This window comes from Leptonychotes weddellii, chromosome 12, assembly GCF_054177405.1.
Source record: "Leptonychotes weddellii isolate Sample4059 chromosome 12, ASM5417740v2, whole genome shotgun sequence".
Classification (NCBI taxonomy): Eukaryota; Metazoa; Chordata; class Mammalia; order Carnivora; family Phocidae; genus Leptonychotes; species Leptonychotes weddellii.
Genome location: NC_138380.1, coordinates 29,819,451 through 29,839,932, shown reverse-complemented (window position 1 = coordinate 29,839,932; position 20,482 = coordinate 29,819,451). Strand labels below are relative to the sequence as shown.

General features: G+C 39.7%; 1 protein-coding gene across 2 annotated transcripts in view; it reads left to right on the top strand.

Annotated features, from left to right (window-relative positions):
* MET (MET proto-oncogene, receptor tyrosine kinase) overlaps positions 1-14,130 on the top strand; it is a 115,516-nt gene extending 101,386 nt beyond the window's left edge. For both annotated transcript variants that reach the window (XM_081800206.1, XM_081800205.1), the window contains 4 exons: positions 29-138; positions 1,338-1,503; positions 11,689-11,825; positions 11,934-14,130. In XM_081800206.1, the coding sequence (XP_081656332.1) occupies positions 29-138; positions 1,338-1,503; positions 11,689-11,825; positions 11,934-12,144 (624 nt within the window). In that variant the 3' untranslated portion in view covers positions 12,145-14,130. The remainder of the gene's footprint in view (positions 1-28; positions 139-1,337; positions 1,504-11,688; positions 11,826-11,933) is intronic.
* Positions 14,131-20,482: the final 6,352 nt, after the last annotated feature.

Below are 20,482 nucleotides of genomic sequence, written 5' to 3'. Positions count from 1 at the left end.
ATGCGTTTTCAATTCTCTTTGATTGCAGAACCCAACTGTAAAAGATCTTATTGGCTTTGGTCTTCAAGTAGCCAAAGGCATGAAATATCTTGCAAGCAAAAAGTTTGTCCACAGAGACTTGGCTGCAAGAAACTGTATGTAAGTATAAGAATCTTTGTGCCCACAGTCGAAATTAAGTGACAAAGAGGAATCTGTTTCCCACTGTTGAAGACTAGTGAGGATGTGTTCTCTTCTTATGCAAAAGTCCTTTATTTCTGTCACAGTTTTAAATCGATATGTAAGCACTGGGGAGGTAGGCGGGGCTTTCAGACTTTATCAAATGGAGAATTTAAAAGGAATTCTCCAGAGGGGGTCTTAAACAGCTGTTGTGTGCTTTTGCTTTTCTTTTCCCTTCCCACCAGTAGCCCCCAATGTTGTGGTTTCACACTGCATTAGTGTTTGGGAGGGAGAATTTGATCTTCAGCATTTTACAGTTGAAAGGAGAGGGCTGGTAACACAAATACCAGCATATTGCAACTTCCTAAGACTGGATTTGAAGTCAGCCTGCAGAAGCCCTACCAAAAATGGTATTGGGGAATGAATATACAAAGAGCTTTATTTGTGTCTGGCTGCCTGAGCTGTATAATTCAACAGTCAACAGTTTATAATGGATTCACTGCTTTCCTCACATGGCACTGATGCATGACTTATGGTATGTGTGACTGAGAGAGCTGTGCTATTAATTTCCTACCTTGGTTTGGGTTAATGTAACAACATAAAAGCCAGCTTAAACAAAGGATGCATGGCCTCAGATAGCGGAAATTGGTTTTTGTTGAGCCTTGCTGTTTTTGTTAGAGGCTTTACTAGGTATCCTATTTCTCTGTTACCTCAGTGATGGGATATATGAGTTTTATGTAATAACTTGGCCCATCTGAGAAAGAAAAGGTAGAATAACAGTCCTCTGTCATATCTCCCCCACAAAGCTGAGCATTACTAGTAAAATAACAAATGGAGATCTGTGAATGCTTGGGGTAGTCAGTTGGCATACTTGATTTAGCAACAAAGGAAAGCTAGGAAGGGGACCAACCTTATTACCATTAAAGCAAAAGGGGTTTTCTTATGCCACATCATTCATTGATCTCTTTCCTTGGCCTGTTGAATTTGTAATATAAATGGCGAGCATTTTTATTCAAGAATTCCATTGTAATTTAGTGTTAATCAGTAGAGGCCAGATGAAGCCCACTCTGCAGAAGTTATGGATTTCAGATATGAAGTCCTTGTTCTGACCTGTAGCTATTTAGCATCACTGTAAATTATTCTGTTTCAGCCACCAGTAATAATTTTTGTCCTTTCCATAGGCTGGATGAAAAATTCACTGTCAAGGTTGCTGATTTTGGTCTTGCCAGAGACATGTATGATAAAGAATACTATAGTGTACACAACAAAACAGGTGCCAAGCTGCCCGTGAAGTGGATGGCTTTAGAAAGTCTGCAAACTCAGAAGTTTACCACCAAGTCAGATGTGGTAATGTACTGATCATCCCTGACCTCCTCTTTTACTTTCATACCCAACATTCTTAGTAGTTTTATGGCTATTTTATTTTTTCAAAAAAGGAAACCTTCAACACCACTAATTTCAGTTACTTCGTAAGTATAAATGACCTTGATTGTCTAACCCATAGTTTGTTTTCATAAATTCATTCGTTTATCAAAAACATTTGTCTAGCAGGGCACCATGCTAGGTCCTTAGGAAATCCCAGAGCTGAACCAGGCCTGAACTCTGTCCTCCAGGAACTTTGGCTCAGCAGAGAAGAGAAGGCATATCCATCAATAACTGTCACACAAAGTAGACTGGGATTAGTCCAGCCACTCATCGCAAAAGGGCAGCTGAATTCCCCCTCAAGAAATCTGAAAGCTATACCTGAGACAGGCCTAGCAGTGAGGGCATTAACCCTGCACCCAGCTAGAAACGTGCCGTTCTTGGTGCCTGGCTGGCTCAGTCAGTAGAGCATGTGACTCTTAATCTCAGGATCGGGTGGTGAGTTCAAGCCTCATGTTGGGCGTGCAGCCTACTTAAAAAAAAAAAAAAATTAGAAATGTGCCCTTCTTTATTTACAAAGATCAGCCTCTCATCGAACAAGCTTCAAAAGATGTGCACTGCGTCCTGAGGGTGGGAGAGACACTCACCTGGGCAGCCAGATTCCTCTCTTCCCTTCCACCTGGGAGAGGAGGTGGTGCTTGGTATAGGCCTTAAAGGATAGAAGGGGCAGTGAAATAAATACCAGTCCAGGTGAGGCCAAGGGGCAGGAAAGTATATGCATCTTTAAAGTTCTAAGGAAACAGGAAGCAGTGGATGATGTGGCAAAAATAGAAGGCACAGAGGGAAGTTCTGAGGATAAACTGGGAAAAATATATTCATCCTAGATCATAGAGGTTCTTGGAAAGCAAACTAGGGAGTCTGGAATTTCTTCTCTGGCCATGTGGAAACAGTAAAGTGTAATCAGATAACACTACAGTCTTTCTTTATTCTGTAAGAGAATATTCTTTATTCTGTTGTGAGAGGAGTAGATGCAGGAAGATGAAGTTTGAGGTAGAACTTGAAATAATACAGAAACTGTAGAACAGAAAAGAGATGGAAGGAAAGGCATCTCAGAGATAATAACAATATTTAGCAAGAAATTGATAAAAGTCAAAGATGAGCAAAATTATATGCTAGTGCAGTAACACATACGTGAAGCAAAGGAGTTGGTTGATGAGGAAAAATACCAGTTGATGCTTGAACATACGGAGTTTGACTTGGGAGTAAGTCATCCAGGCAGAAAGGTACATTGGGCATTTGGAAATGTGGATCTGCAGCTTGTACAACCTCGTTAGTTATCTTATTCAACTCGGGCTGCCATAACAAAATACCACAGACTGGGTGGCTTAAACAATAGACTTTTATTTCTCACAGTTCTAGAGGCTGCAAGTGTGAGATTAGGGTGCCAGCATGGTTGGGTTCTGGCGAGAGCTCTCTTCCTGGCGTGCACTGTGTCCTCATGCAGGAGAAAGAACAAGAGTAAGCTCCCAGGGGCACCTGGGTGGCTCAGTCGTTAAGCATCTGCCTTCGGCTCAGGTCATGATCCCAGGGTCCTGGGATCAAGCCCCGCATCGGGCTCCCTGCTCAGCGGGAAGCCTGCTTCTCTCTCTCCCACTCCCCCTGCTTCTGTTCCCTCTCTCACTGTGTCTCTCTGTCAAATAAATAAATAAAATCTTTAAAAAAAAAAAAAAAGAGTAAACTCCCAGGTGTCTCCTCTCATGAGGGTACCAGTGCCATCGGGGGGGCTCCACCTTTATCTAAATTAATTACCTCCCAGAGGCCTCACCTCCTAAAACCATCACACTGGGAATTAGAGTTTCAACATATGAATAGGGGTAGAGGGTCTGCAGTTCAGTCCATAGCAGAGGTCAAGGATAGAAACAGATTTTTTTAGAGTCCATAAACAATTACTCAGGAGAACCTACACATAGGAAATGAGGGAGAAAAGCAGAGAGGTAGGAGACCTTGGAGAAGAGGCTGTGGAGAGTGAGAGGAAGAGAAAGTTTCAGGAAGAAATGGGGTATGGTCATCAGGGTCCACTGCTACTCAGTACACAAAAACAGTCTTGAAAGCTGAGTGATTTGAATGATTTGGGGGTCTAGAGTGGGCTGAGGAGCCTGGGTGTTGAATGGGATAGAGAGTACTCCTACTCTATTTGCACGTAGTAAGTCAAGAGGACTGTGATGTGTAGAGGTAGAGAAACATGAATTTTCAGTCCTTGAAGGTAACAACTGAAAAGGGAAAAAATGTAAACTGACGACATCAGCAAACAAGGTAGGCAAAAAATAGTACTAATGGAGGGCATAGACTTCAAAAGAGAAAGCGTTGGCAGCTATTGAGAGATGACAGGGGACAGGGATCTGAGTATGGCATTGGGAAGCAAGCAGTCATCTGCCCTCCTCCCTGTGAGTCAGCAGGTTTCAAAGACACTGTGGTCTTCGAGTGAAAGCAGAGTTTCAGTTCCTGAGGAACGGGGGGAGACATTAAAGACTAAGTTGAGAGTGACTGGGAGTTTGTTTTTAATAAATGTGTTACAGGACATGGTGGAGGGATGGGACTTTGGGGTGGATAAGATTAATAAGAGGATGTAATAGTACATGATGGAGTGTAATGCCTGTGATTTTGATCCTGAAAGAGATGAAAGAAATGAGTGCTGAAGAGGTAGGCTGGGAAGATGTTAGTGATGGTGGCAGGTGAAGGCATAAGGTAGGGAGAATTAACCTGTCCTCAAAGAGCATACATTCCATCCAGATTCTTAGTCTGCCATTAAGAACCAGACCAACTCTTACAACTCAGTAAGACAAAATAACTCAATTTTTTTTAAATAGACAAAAGATTTGAATAGACCTTTTACCAAAGAGATACATGAATAGCTAGCAGTAAGTACGTGGAAACATGTGCCCACACAAAGACTTGTTCATGAATGTTCACAGCAGTATTATTCATAATAGGAAAAAAACCAGGAGCAATCCTAATGTCCATCAACTGGTGAATGGATAAGCAAAACATGTCATTTCTATACTATGGAATAATACCATTCAGCACTATAAGGGAACTACTTGCTAATGCCTGCTACAACATGGATAATCCTCAAAAATATTAGGTCCAGCAAAAGAAGACAGACTCAGAAAGACTGTATATCGAATGATTCAATTTATATGAGATTTCTAGAAAGAAGGCAAAACAACAGAGACAAAAAAATAGATCAGTGGTTGCCTAGGACTGAGGGCAGGAGCAAAGATTAAAACAGGCATGGGGAACTTTCTGGGATATTAGAATTGATCTAAAAACTGAATTGTGGGGCTGCCTTGGTGGCTCAGTCAGTTAAGCAGCCAACTCTTGATTTTAGCTCAGGTCATGATCTCAGGGTCATGAGATCCAGCCAGGCTTCAGGCTCCATGCTCAGCGGGGAGCCTGCTTGAGATTCTCTCCTTCTCCTTCTGCCCCTCCCCCTGCTGTGTGTGTGCGCGTGCACACTCTCTCTTGCGCTCGCTCTCTCTCTCTCTCTAAAATAAATAAATCTTTTAGGGCGCCTGGGTGGCTCAGTTGGTTAAACAGCTGCCTTCAGCTCAGGTCATGATCCCAGTGTCCTGGAATCGAGCCCCACATGGGGCTCCCTGCTCAGCGAGAAGCCTGCTTCTCCCTCTCCCACTCCCCCTGCTTGTGTTCCCTCTCTCGCTGTGTCTCTCTCTGTCAAATAAATAAAATCTTAAAAAAAAAAAAATCTTTAAAAAAAAAACTGAATAGGGGCACCTGGGTGGTCTGCCTTCGGCTCAGATTATGGTCCCAGGGTCCTGGGATTGAGCCCTGCATCGGGCTCCCTGGTCGCCAGGAAACCTGCTTCTCCCTCTCCCACTCCCCCTGCTTATGTTCCTGCTCTCGCTATCTCTCTCTCTGTCAAATAAATAAAATCTTTAAAATAAATAAATAAATACTGAATTGTGACAATCGCTGCACAAATAAATACACTAAACATCGTTGACTCACACTAAAAAATAGCAAGTTTTATGATACATTAATTATATCTCAGCAAAGCTTTTAAAACAAAACAAAAAAAAGAACCTGATGAAATCTTGAATGTTCAAGACAAGAGTTGGGATTCTGAGCTTTTAGACAAGCCCACATACATGTTACTACCTCCACACACGGACACATAGCACAGAGGCCAACACTTCTCAGACAGCAACCATCACTCCAATACTTGACTGGAGATTTACATAAGCTTCCGTAGACACGAAGCGCTATGTCTCTCTCCCTTTCATTGAAAGATGCTGTACTGTACTACGTAAAGGGTGAACATGTGTAATCCATAGGCAGTGCTGCTTAGGCAAATGGTTATTGACTGCATGGGTAAATTTGCATTAACTTTAATTTCCAAGACAGCACAGTCTTTTGAATGTTGACATGGAACATTTCCAAAAGCATGTGATAAGCTTGTATGTAGAGACCTACCTACAAGCAAACACTTGACTGCTTATAGAAAGGTCCACTTTCTCACAAATGCCCAGATGGAGTTCAGCTAAAATCCGAAATTCTCTTGAAGCCCATTCAAACAAGATAGAAGTGTCACTCTGTTTGCAGTTTCTCATACCCAGTCTTATACAGTGTGTAGCACTTAGTACACGTGCTTCGATCAACGTCAGTATTGACTTCTGAGTTGTTCAACCAGCAGGCTCTTTCACCCTGCAGCAGCACTTACCATTGTCCACCACCCCTTCCTTCTCAAAATGTCCCCCTCCTTTGGTTTCTGAGACACTGTACCATCTGGTTTTCCTCTTGCTTCTGGGTTATGTTTTCTTCAGTTTTGATGGCTTCTCTTCCTTCTCTCACATCCTACATGCAACTGTCACTCAGGATTTTTTTGGGTGGGGGGTGGAGGGAGGTCTTTATGTATCAACCTCCCTCAACAATTTCAACCATTCCCTTCCTGGATTGTTTTCATCAGCATCACAAAGTTACCATGTTCAAAGTCCAGTTCTTTCCCGCCAACTGTCAATTCCTCACTTCTTGATTTCTGTTAACGGCATCACCATTATGCAATATACCAACTCTACCCTTTTTAACGTACACTTCATCAAGTTTTGAAGAATGCATACAGTTGTATGACCACCACAACTAGGATATAGAACAGTTCCATAAGCCAGGAAAATTTCCTTGTGTCCTTTGTAGTCAACCCCTAGCCTATCCCAGGACCTAGAAAGCACTGGTCTCTTTCGTGTGTCTACAGTTTTACCTTTTCTAGGTGTCATATAAAGGGAGTCCTACAGTAAATAGCCTTTGAGTCTGTCTCCTTTCACTTAGCATAATGCATTTGAGAGTTATCCATGTTGTGTTAGTAGTATCAATGTATCTAGATATTCTCCCTTTTTTTTTTAAATTGTGGCAAAAAACACATAAGAGAAAATTGACCATCTCAACTATTTTTAAGTGTATGGTGCCATAGTGTTAACAAACAAGATACAGGTTGTTGTGCAACTAATCTGTACAACTTCTTCATCTTGCAAAACTGAAACTCTATACCCATTGAATAACTCCCCATTTCCCTCTCCCGACAACCTATCTGTTTCTAAGAGCTCGACTACCTTAGATACCTCATATAAGTGGAGTCATGTAGTATTTGTCTTTTTGTGACTGGCTTATTTCACTTAGCATAATGTCCTCAAGATCCATTGATGTTGTAGCATATGACAGGATTTTTTTAAGGTTAAATAATATTTCATTATATGTATATGCCACATTTTCTTTATTTATCTGTTGATGGGCATTAGAGTCGCCTCCATATCTTGGCCATGGTGAATAATGTAGCTATGAACATGCATGTGAAAATATCTCAAGATGCTGATTTCATTTCCTTTGAATATATACCCAGAAGTAGGATTGCTGGATCATATGGTGGTGGTTTTTTTGGTAGTTTCTATTTTTAATTTTTATACTGTTTTTCATAGCAGAGTAATTCATTCCTTTTTACTTCTGAGTGGTATTCCATTGTACAGATGTTCCACATTTTGTTTATCCCTTCCCCAATTTGAAGGATATTTGGGTTCTTTCCAGTTTTAAGCAATGTTTATACATAGTTACAATTGCTAAACATTTGCTGAAAGGTTTTGTGTGTAAAGGTTTATTTCTGTTGGGTAAATATCCAGAAGTAGGATTACTGGGTTGTAAGATAAGTGTATATATTTAACTTTATGAGAAACTGTCAACTGTTTTCCACAGTACCTGTATCATTTTATATTCCTAACAGTAATATGTAAGAGTTGTAGTTGTCCAGCATCCTCATCTGCACTTGGCATTGTCGGTTTGGGAGTTTTAGCCATTCTAGTAGGCTGTAGTGGTGTCTATTTTCTTTTCAATTCATATTTCCCAAATGACTAATAACGTTAAGCATCTTTTCATGTGCTTATTTGCCATTCTTCTGTCTCCTTTAGTGAAGTGTGTGCTCAAGTCCTTTTGCCATTTTTTTTTAAGTTTTAGATTTTTTTTTTTAACTGGTTAGTTTATTTTTTTATTATTGAGTTAAGAGTTCCTTATATATTTTGGATTATAGGCACATGTTATCAGATACATGTTTTTGCAAATATATTTTTCTAGTCTGTGGCTTGCCTTTTCATTTTTTTACTGGTATCTTTTAAAGAGCAGAAGTTTTCAATTTTATTGAAAATTTTATCAATTTACCAGCTGATAAAATTTTATGAATTTATCCATTTTTTAATCAGTTGTGGGTTTTTTGCAAATTGTATCTCAATTTACCTACTTTTTTTTTTAGATTTTATTTATTTATTTGACAGATAGAGAGCACAGATAGGCAGAGTGGCAGGCAGAGGACGAAGGAGAAGCAGGCTCCCCACTGAGCAGGGAGCCCGACGCAGGGCTGGATCCCAGGACCCCGGGATCATGACCCGAGCCAAAGGCAGACGCTTAACCGACTGAGCCACTCAGGCACCCCTCAATTTACCTACTCTTGAATGCTCAAAGCTGGCTGTTTCCATTCCTTGCTCGCCTTAGCTGTGTCACTTTCTATCACTTTTTATGGCTTTTAATGGTCTCTCATGTCTAATAACTGCCTTGATCTTCATCTTTGATAAAGTTAGGCAGAGATTCCTCAGATGAGCTCACTGCTGGTGCTCAGGTATTCAGAAGAGCTGGACCATGCACACACTAAATGTGAATGGCACAGCTCTCCTATCTAGAAACTAAAACTGACTTCTTTCCATCATTCCTGATGCACAGGCATTGTGCACCCACCTCTCCCTCCTCTTCTCGCTTTCCCTTTCTTTCTTTCTCCCCCCTTCTCTTCCCTTCCTCCCTCCCTTCCTCTTTTCCTCTTTCTCCTCCTCTTCCTTCTTTCTCTCCCTCCTACTCCCTACCCTCGCCCCCAGCCTCTCTCTTCTAGGTCGGCCTCATTCTCCTCCTTCACTGCCCCCTCTCTGCACCATCTTGTCAGTCCCAGTCTGTTCTGGGGAGTTTGGAATGTAGGCAGTACTGTGCTTTCCCTGGAAGCTGCCTCCCTCTCACCACTCCTGTCCCCTGAGTCCTCCAACCCTCCTCTGATTCCCAGCCATTGCCCAAGTCCTATAATTCCTCAGAAATTTACCCAACTCTGCCCCCATTTTTGTGAATTTGCTCCAGACCAACCTATAGCCCAGACTGTGGGTTAGGAGACCTAATCACACACAAGTAATCAGCCTCTCAAAACTTTGTTTTCCTCATCCTTAAAGCATCTACAAAATCAATTACATTACAGGGTTGTTATAAGAATTAAATAAAATAATCTTTTTTTAAAGGACTGTTCCTGGCTTATTGTATGATATATACTCTTTGGGATATATACCCTAGTTTGACAGTTCAGTTTCATTGGACTCCATGTTGCCAAGATGTAGCACCCCTCACCTATTCTTGTTCAGAAACCACCCCCCCCAGCTGGTCTTTTTTTTTTTTTAAGGTTTTATTTATTTGACAGAGAGAAAGACAGCCAGAGAGGGAACACAAGCAGGGGGAGTGGGAGAGGGAGAAGCAGGCTTCCCGCAGAGCAGGGAGCCCGATGTGAGGCTCGATCCCAGGACCCTGGGATCATGACCTGAGCCGAAGGCAGACGCTTAACGACTGAGCCACCCAGGCGGCCCCCAGCTGGTCTTCTTATGTGAATGGGCTTCTCCTATTTGTCTAAAGAGTAGTGTTTACAGGTGCATCTCCTAGAGCTCAACTGCAGGTCTCATCCATTTCAGCTTAACTCACTTTCAACACTCAAAAACCCCCACAGCATGGTCCCGTTTCAACTTTATCTATCCCTTGTCCGCTTCATCTACTCCACACATCAAGCAGAGTGACCTATTGTACTTATATGGTTCAAAAAAACACACAAGGACTCTCACCACTGGGCCCATTCCCTCCATCCAGAATACTCTTCCTGCCCTCACATTCTGTGTACCTGGAAAACAAATGCTCCCCATTCTTCCAAATCTGCTTTACTGTCACTTTCTTCCTGAAGCCTTTCTCAGGACCCCACTATTATCTCTTTGACTTTTCACAGCATTTGTACCTCTTTTCCATTATTGCTCTATATTAGTTATTCTGTCTTACTGTTCTGTGTGACAGTTGGTTGTATAATACTCTTAACCTTGTTAAATCAACCTCAGGCCCATCCAGTAACTTGGACAGTAGCCTACTTGTGCAGCAAGTGTCAGTAGATACTTGTTAAATTGATTTAAACTTTAATGCAAATTCTGGAACTTAAAGGCTAACACAATGAAGTTGTCAGAAGTGACTCAAGATTTTCAGTCTTTGGAAACTTCGATTTTGAGAGGCTGCAAGGGACAGCACAGTTATCTAGTTCCCACCTAGGAAAGAGTGTTTTCTCTATTTAGATCAAGGCAGTCAGTGGCCTAGGTAAAGGGTTCTTGCACTTGGGCAAACGAAAGCACCATTAATGGAGATTTGTATCAGCAACACAGTATCTACCTAGTTTCTTCTGGACTGTGGCAGTGTACTGATAGACATGCTTTATTCTCCTGGCCGAATGCTACAAGATGCACTTGCTTCTCAATGTTCTATTTTCCTGCTCTGCCTGTCTGGTCTGTGTTCTCCTTTCCCTCCAAACCTCCTTTTTTCTAGGGCTTCATTTCAACCCCCATATGCTTCTTAGTCTGTGAGTGGCCTAGATGTGTTGCTAAGGAAGAGCTGATTTCCAGGGTCTTCGGCCAGCGGTGACCCACAAAAGCCGAATTACTCTCTTTGTGTCATCTCACCTTGGCACACATCCAGGGGGAGATAATATGTATGACCTAGTGTGTTCCGAGTAGCTTTAAATCAAGAAATTGCATATTTAGTGCAGTTTAGTAGTCCAAGAAAGACCCAAGAGTCAAGAACTCTTAAATGTTTATCCCCGTGTGAATTCAGATTTATTGGGGGAATTTCTAGCAGGTCACTTAACCTCTCTGTGTCCCTACAATATTCCTACAAAGTACTGATACAGCTGTTTTATATCAATCTTGTACTTTAACATTTTTAAATTACATTTATTTTATTGAAATTAGTTTTCAATAGAGAATCTTCTTGCCTAGCAATTTTATCACTTCTGATTTTTAATATGGATTTCTACTTACACTAACTTAGAGTTTGCCTTTTAACATTAACAGTTAGATGTGGTTACATTTCTTTTTTGTTTCTTTGTTTTTTTTGTTTATGTTTACATTTCTTAAAGAGTATTTACATTCATTCGGAAATCTAACAAATTTAAATCTTGGAAAGCTTCCTTTATCTTCTTCTTTTATGAATAATATAAAATTGTAGTGAAACTGTTAGAAAAGAGAAGGATAGAAACATGTTAATGCTTTGACCCTGTAAGAACCTGGGAACCATACTGTACTAACTGTAGACGACATCTTAATCATCATGTGGACTTCAGATATTCTTTTTTAAAACTTTACCTTTATTTATAATCTAAACTTTATCCAATTCTGGTGTAATCATAAAATGTATAGCTTACTAATTGCCTTTAAGGAAATTTTTGCCCCAATGAGCATTAGTATTGAATATGCTAAGCCAAATTTAGTTATCAAGACCTACTGATCACCTTTCACGTTCATACGGTCACAGTCCTCACCTGGATTCTCCCTTCCATTGTTTGACTAGTGGTCCTTTGGCGTGCTTCTCTGGGAACTGATGACAAGAGGAGCACCCCCTTACCCTGACGTCAACACCTTTGATATAACAGTTTACTTGTTGCAAGGCAGAAGGCTCCTACAACCCGAATACTGCCCAGATCCCTTGTAAGTAGGAATTTCAACAGAATCTTCTGTCATTCCTATATTCTTTACTTTTACCAAAATGCTTGCCTTCACAATGTCTCTCATAGCATTTCTCCCTTTTTGAAATAGATATGAAGTGATGCTCAAATGCTGGCACCCTAAAGCTGAACTGCGCCCATCTTTTTCTGAACTGGTCTCCAGGATATCAGCAATATTCTCTACTTTCATTGGGGAGCACTACGTCCATGTGAACGCTACTTATGTGAATGTCAAATGTGTTGCTCCATACCCTTCTCTGTTGTCATCACAAGATAACATTGATGGCGAGGGGGACACATGACAGATGGATAACTCACCAGCCCCCTTCTGAGAAACATCATAGACTTTTCCAAACAATTACATTTCGTTCAATTTTTTTTTCACTGCCTGGCCATTGAAAGGGCACCAGATATTTTTTGCTTTTGCCAAGATTGCACTATTATAGGACTCTATATTGCTATTTAAAATGACTGGATTCTGAGGAATTTATTAGCCGACAGAGCATCAGAGCCAGAAGCTTTGTCCCATAGGCCAGTGCCCAACAGCAACCCCACAGCTGTGATGATGCTCCTGTGCATTCAGGCCAAAACCTGAATTCTAGGTTGAAATTTAAAAATCAGGATCCTACATGATTTCATATGAGGAACGGAGGCAATGAATTCTGAGGACTTCTTGATCACAGAAAATTCAGAAGAAATGGTAAAGTCCCAGACAGACGTGGCCCCAGTACCAAGCCATTCACTTAGACTTAAAGTGGTTCAAAGAACTTCCATGTGTTGTATGGTCACTAACGCTTTTTATTACTGATGTTGTCATTTTCCCATTAGGCAAACATTCCCTTTTAAATTTTTGTATCACATTCCTTTTCATGGAGAAATATCCATAGACAATGCAGTGAACGTTTCAAAATGGCAGGACATGAAATGTGTTTATAAATTAATAGGTATATTTACATATTATACATAGGTGACATTAAGAAGGTTCTCATAAAGTAGCTTAGTCACAATGAAATAATTAGTTGTCATTTAGAAATCAACAGAGAATGATACTATTCTAATGATTGTGGACATTTAGATGGTTTGTCTGTTGTTGTTTTTTTTTATGACGACTCTGATTCAAACAAGTGATTTGTGATAAGTGTTTTTAAAGGTAACTTAGCATGTTGTTAAAGCAGAATACATCTGACTAAAAGGTTCATTGGTTCCTATCATGGCTCATGTAGGGCAAAGAAAGGATCGATGGACTGGAAACGTTAGCCTCTTTCTCAGGTGGCAGCTTCCCACCCCACAAATAATTGGAGGTAATAAAACTTTCTGGGAGTCCAGTTTTTCATTAGAACATGCTTTGTGGGAAGCAAAACATATTTTACACGGAAATAAAAGCAACTGAGAGTTCTGGCCATTTCACCTGGATGAACAGTTGTTCTGGGCAGGACTTTTGTAATGTTTTGTTCTGTAGGATCTCGTGCTTACTACTGTATAGTGCATGTGGCACAGGATACTCTGTTTTTGTCAGTGTAAACATTTGAAGTATTATATTTTTATAAAAATGTTTATTTTTAATGATATAAGAAAACTTTTGTTAGGCCACAAAAATACTGCACTGTGAACATTTCAGAAAAGGTATGTCAGGCTTGGATTAATAAAAGCATAGTTCTCAATGGCTGTAAATAGTGATAAGGAAATGTACTGATTGCCAGTAAACCCCACCCTCATTACATCACCAGGACTTGAAGCCAAGGGTTAACACAGCAAGCTATAAAGAGGGTGTGTTACACTGGAGCCCAATGGTCGAGCTGGGCTGATGTTGCAAGAGAGTGATTACAACCTACACTCTTTGACAGTAGTGGAATTTGCCAGAAGAAAACAAGGAATTGTAGGGTAGAGACATATTCCAATTTAAATGTTGTTTCAGAAGACTAAAGAGTGATACTATGCACAAATATTGCAAATGGTGGGTAACCAAAAAAACTCTGCAGAAACAAATATCTCTACTAATATCCAGAGATGAATGCATCAGGAGCAGAAAGAGCTTGTGGAAACAACCCATCAACAAGACTACACACCTGTATATACACTTGAGAAAGCTGCAATGTCAAAATCATGTTTGCTATTTATAAACATGTCCTTAGGTTAATGTGTCTGGACAGATTGTGAGAGTAAGTGGTTCTTCTAAGAATTAGATACTTGTCACTGCCTATACCTGCAGTTGAGCTGAATGGTACTTTGTATGTTAATAGTTGTTGTTTTGATAAATCATACAATTAAAATAATGTATCATCTTGTTACTGAGAGTTGGTTATTGCTAGTCATGCTTGATTACCTATTCCATTTACATAATGACTGAGGAAGTCTAAGATTGATTCCATCTGACCATCCATATATGAGAACCTTAGTTAATTCCTGGGCAGCTAAAGGAATTTGCATCCTTGAATCTCAGGAATTCTCTGTCTTTCTAAGAGTGGTTTGCCCCGAGTTGCCAAATTACCCACATTTCTCTATCTTTCAACTGCTAGAGCACCTGTTTCCTCCTTTTAGCATGATGCTCTTCTCCAGCAAGCTGCAGCTTGGACCAGAAGCTATAACAATAAAGCTGAAAACCCATACTTGGCACAGAGGTATCTAGTTGGGTGTTGGAGGAGAGAGGCCTTCTTAGCCCCTTAAAACTACTCTATCTAGGAGCGCCTGGGTAGCTCAGTCGTTAAGCGCCTGCCTTCGGCTCGGGTCGTGACCCCAGGGTCCTGGGATTGAGCCCCACATCAGGCTCCCTGCTCCGGGAAGCCTGCTTCGCCCTCTCACACTGCCCCTGCTTGTGTTCCCTCTCTTGTGTCTCTCTCTGTCAAATAAATAAATAAAATCTTAAAAAAAAAAAAACTACTCTATCTACAAAGGTTACCAACATTCAGGAGCCCCCAGCTAGAGAACATACCTTCAGGTTATCTCTGTGAATATTCTTGGAATGGTAAGGGAATTCAGAGGTGATATTTCAGTCATCTAAAAATCATGCGTCACTTTGGAGCAATCCGATTTCAAAAAAGACCCAAAAATGAAACTGGTGCCTACAAAATACAATGGGGGCTGATCCTTTATGAGAGAGAATTCATTCCTTGTACACAGCCAAACTCCCAGCTAAGACATGCACCTCTCTAAGAACTTCAATCAGACTCCATGCGCCTGAAGGGCAAGAACCTGTCATCTTTATATCCCTAGTATCTGGCACTTAGTAGATTCTGAAATAACTGCTGAACTGAAACCAAGTTTTCCTATCCTTAATCACTTTAAACCACCACAGATGCAGTTATTACCTATGTAGTTTGCATGATATTTGGTGAACAATGACATGGGGAGGGGAGGATCTTTCTAGGGAGAGAGCGATAAAAGGATCTTCCTTTACAAAATTTTGCTTGATGCTCTGAAATTTTTTTTTAAGTAGGCTCCGTGTCCAGTGTAGAGCCCAACGCAGGGCTTGAATTCACAACCCTGAGATCAAGACCTGAGCTGAAATCAAGAGTCAGACACCCAACTGACTGAGCCACTCTGATGGTCTGTATTTTTAATTACAGGATTTTTCACTTCACAATGTAGGCATCAATTATATTTTTGCTCTTTCTGACCTACATAGCAGATTGCATCCTTAAAGAAATATGGGGAAGGAATATACAACCTATAAAAGAACATCAAATGTTTGCAGACGTCTTACATTGTTAACCTACCCAATTTGGTTCAAGAAACAAGTTAGCATTATATAAAAGAAATTGATTAGTATTTCATTTAATTCAATTAATGTTTATTTAGCAGCTATAAATGTCAAGTACATGTACTAGGTAATGGAGATTTAAGAATACAGTCTCTCCCACCCCAAGGAATTTAATGGAAGAGACAAAATTACACAACTAGTGCATATTTTAGCTATGCATTTCTTAGATCTGTAAACTGTCTTGAAGAAGCATCACAATTTATAAGTGGAAGTTTGTATCTTTGGACCTCCTTCACCCGTTTGTCCCAATCCTATCTCCCACCTCTGGCTACCATGAATCTGTTCTCCAAATCTTTGAGCTTGGTTTTTTTGTTCTTTTGTTTTTGTGAGTTTTTTTTTATTTTTAGAGATTCCACATATAAGTGAGATCATATGGTATTTGTCCTCTGTCTGACTTGCTTCAGTTAGCATAATCAAGGTCCATCCATGTTGTGGCAAATAGCAAGATTTGCTTTTTTGTGGCTGAATAATAGTCCATCATATATCTATACCACATTTTCTTTACCCATTCATCCATCAATGAGCACTTAAGCGGTTTCCATATCTTGGCTTTTGTGTGTAATACTGCAATGAACATGCATATATCTTTTTTGAGTTACTGGGGTTTTTTTTCCCTTTTGGATAAATACCCAGAAGTGAAGTTACTGAATCAAATGGTAGTTCTATTTTTAATTTTTTGAAGAACCTCCATACTGTTTTCCAATTTACATTCCCACCAACAATGCACAAGCGTTCCCTTTTCTCCATATCCTTATCAACACTTGTTATTTTTTCTCTTTTTGATAATAGCCGTTCTAACAAGTGTAAGGTGATTATCTCATTATGGTTTTGGTTGGTGTTTCCCCGATTATTAGCAATGTTGAGCATTTTTCGTGTGTCTTGTTGGCCGTCTATGTGTCTTTGGAAAAATGTCTATTCAGATTCTCTGCCCATTTTTTAATCTTTTTTTTTTGCTGTTGAATGGTTGAATTCTTTATATATTTTGGATATTAACCCCTTATCAGATACATGATTTGCAAATATTTTCTCCCTTTCCATAGCTTGCCTTTTTGTTTTGTTGACGCTTCCTTTGCTGTGCAGAAGCTATTTATTTATTTATTTATTTATTTATTTATTTATTTATTTATGAAAGAGAGAAAGAGTGTGTGTACATGTGCCTGCACAAGCTGGGGAGGGGTGGAGGGAGAGAGAGAGAGAATCCCAAGCAGGCTCCATGCTCAGCACAGAGCCCAACATGGGGTTCAATCTCAAGACCCTGAGATCATGACCTGAGCCGAAATCAAGAACCAGACGCTCAACTAACTGAGCCACTCAGGCACCCCTGTTCAGAAGCTTTTTAGTTTGATGTAGCCCCACTTATTTATTTTTGCTTTTGTTGCCATTGCTTTTGGCATCAAACTCAAAAAATCATTGCCAAGACCTATATCAAAGAGTTTACTGCCTATGTTTTCTTTTAGGAGTTTTATGGCTTCAGATCTTTTTTTTTTTTTAATATTTTATTTATTTATTCATGAGAGTCAGAGAGAGAGAGAGACAGAGGCAGAGGGAGAAGCAGGCTCCCCGCCTAGCAGGGAGCCCGATGCGGAACTCGATCCCAGGACCCCAGGATCATGACCTGAGCCGAAGGCAGACGCTTAACCATCCGAGCCACCCAGGTGCCCTATGGCTTCAGATCTTATGTTCAAGTCCTTAATTCATTTTGAGTTAATTTTTGTGTATGGTGTAAGATGGTAGTCAGTTTCCTTCTCTTACATGTGGCTGTTCAGTTTTCTCAACACAATTTATTGAAAAATTTGTCCTTTCCCCATTGTATATTCTTGGCTCCTATGTTGTAAATTAATTGACCATGTATGCATGGGTTTATTTCTGAGCCCTCTATTCTGTTCCATTGACTGATATGTGTTTTTATCCAATACCATACTGTTTTGATTACTATAGCTTTGTGATATAGTATGAAATCATAGTTTAAACATTCCAAAGTGAAGCGTCCTAGGCAAATAAAATCAAACTCTGACTTACCTTGGGCAAAATACTGAACCTCTCTCAAATAGGCCAATCCTACTTACTTCACGAAGTTGTTTGAAGACTTAAAAAAAAAGTATGGAGGGCGCCTGGGTGGCTCAGTCGGTTAAGCGACTGCCTTCGGCTCAGGTCATGATCCTGGAGTCCCGGGATCGAGTCCCGCATCGGGCTCCCTGCTTGGCAGGGAGTCTGCTTCTCCCTCTGACCCTCCCCCCTCTCATGTGCTCTCTCTCTCTCATTCTCTGTCTCAGATAAATAAATAAAATCTTTAAAAAAAAAAAAAAGTATGGAAAGGTACCTAGTACACCATAGTTGCTCATTAATAGTGATATTATTATCTTCAATCTTGGACAATAAGAGCCCCGGTAACCTGTGGTTGATTGGAAAGGGAAATTAAGCCTGAAGGGAGACCTTATAGATGTTTAAATTCAAATCCTTTCCCCATCCACCTCATACCTGCTTTATACAGTAGATGCAGAGCTGTGATTTCACCTTGTCCTTGAGTATTAATGGGGCAGTGTTGGGGGGGTTGCTGAGAAGGGTGACAAGACAGTGACAAAATGGCGGCACCTTTCCTCTTAGTGCCAGACACCTGAAGAATACCTCTACCCCTTCTTCTTTCCTTAAACTCCCTACTATTTCTTTAATCACATCTCTAATGACTAATTTCCTTCTTTGAACCTAGAATATACAACAGATTTGAAAAGAAAAAGCCCAATCTGTCTAAATTACGGGAAAGTTTCACAAAAGCACAATGACAGGAGTCACAATTCTCAGTATTCATGTCTAGAGATTATTACTGTTCTTTGTTTTGCTCAAATGGATGGTTAATTATTATCCAGATTCAGGAAAAAGTGGGCTAAGTACAGTATTGTTTTAGTTATATGATGTGGGTTTGGAAGATAAGGAATACTTCATTAATATTGTAATCCATCTGGATGACTAGACATACACAGGTAACTACACAATTTAGACAATTTCAGGAGATAAGTACACAGACATTATGCCCCAAAGTAAGAAATGCTTATTGCTTTTAATTCCATAAAATGTTTTTCCTTTTAGTACTTGACATTTTTCTTCAAGACTATCTCAATTCCCTATCTATCAAAAATTGGAAATAAGTTCAGTCATAAACCAGTGAAATATATCAGTTGGTGAATTGAAAGTAATAAAACAGAGTCTTGCCTAAACTGTCCTTTGTTGTAAATTACACCCAAGGTCTAGATTACGTCAGCCTAAGGTATTGATCACAATGCTGAGAGGTTTATAACTACTATCGACTTACCATGCGACCCAGGAGCAGAAATCTAGGAAAATTGCAAAAGCATATCTATGGTAATGAAAAGCCCATCATTAATAGAACTTACTATCCTGTCATGTGACTAGTACTGTGTTGGTTTCAAGGAAAATATTTAACAAATGCTGGAAACAAGGATTCAGCTTTCTTTTTTTCCATTGCGTGCTTCTGAGCTATTCTGATAAATGTGTTTCCCTTCTTACCAATAAAAAGTATAGGTTTTAAAAAAAGTAACATGAATTAATTAGTCCCATATAAAATTAGCATCCAAACATTCAAATGGCTCCTAATACTTTTATTGTTATTATTATTATTATTTTATGTTTTATTTTTTTACTAAAGAGGTAATTTCCCTTACAGACTAATTTGGAATAGGGCTCACATCCTATTCTCTTGGGCAGTGAAATGCTACCTGGTGAAGCATTCTGAAAACTAGTTAGTGTTAAAGAAGCAGTTCTGAAATGGGACTGGATATATTTAAGATGCATACACAGCATGTTTAAGTAAACTAGCTCTAATTGAACATTGTCTTGAAGCTCTGGATCCAGACTACAATGGTAATTAATTTTTATCCTTTTCTTGAAAAGAAGCCTTTTGTTTTTATGCATTCACTTTTTCACTGTCACATGCGTACATTCTTTTCACCACATGAACTCCAGGCTGGCAAAAACATCCACTAATCCTTGGACCTCTGGGTTGGAACGACAAAAATGCATAAAATCTTACCAGGCCAAAAGAGATCAACTTTAAAAATCTTTGGCATCCAAACATGTCAGAACTGTTTTTCCCTGACTCCCCAAGCCATTTGTGTTCCCCATTATGGTCCACGAGACCTATAATATAAGTTCCTACTTTTATTGGGCAGCCTGGAATTTTTAAGAACTATATTTCATTTACCTTTCTTGGTTGTTTATAATTTTCACAGTTGTCTTATGAGTTTTCTTTCTGTCTCTAATTCTTAAAGTATTAGAAGTGGTAAAAAAAAAAAAAGAAGAAGAAGAAGAAGTGGTAATAGACAGACTGCTCTCTGCCAGTTGAAGCCATCACTGACGTGTGCCCCTACGTTCTGGGTAACATCTGTTCTTTCCATTATCGTCAGGCTGGGCCTTTCCTTCTGTAGAACTGTACTAAACAACCATCATCTTTATCAGGGGCAACAGTTCTTGTAAACAAGAAATGCTAAATTCAGAGCCTTTGTGAAATCCTGCCACCCACGTCTGAATTCAGTCACATGATCAGCAGATATTATTTCAGAAGTCCCAATAAAGAAAAATTACAGAGAAACCCAAATAGCCTATCAGTATACTCTTGCAAGCTGTTTCTAATTTTTTGTTGGACTAAGAGAATTAAACATAGGGAATTTAAATTATCTTCGGTGGTAGCCGAAGGGTCTGTGAAAATACATGGGGAAAGCAAGAAGTCACTATCACAGAGATACTAAAAAAAAAACATATTTCGGAAAGAAAATATCCAGTGTTAAGACTACATAGGGATTTTTTCTGAAAATGAACTTAATTGATAAAAATAATAATGATAATAATGATCTCATCCCAGGACATGTCAC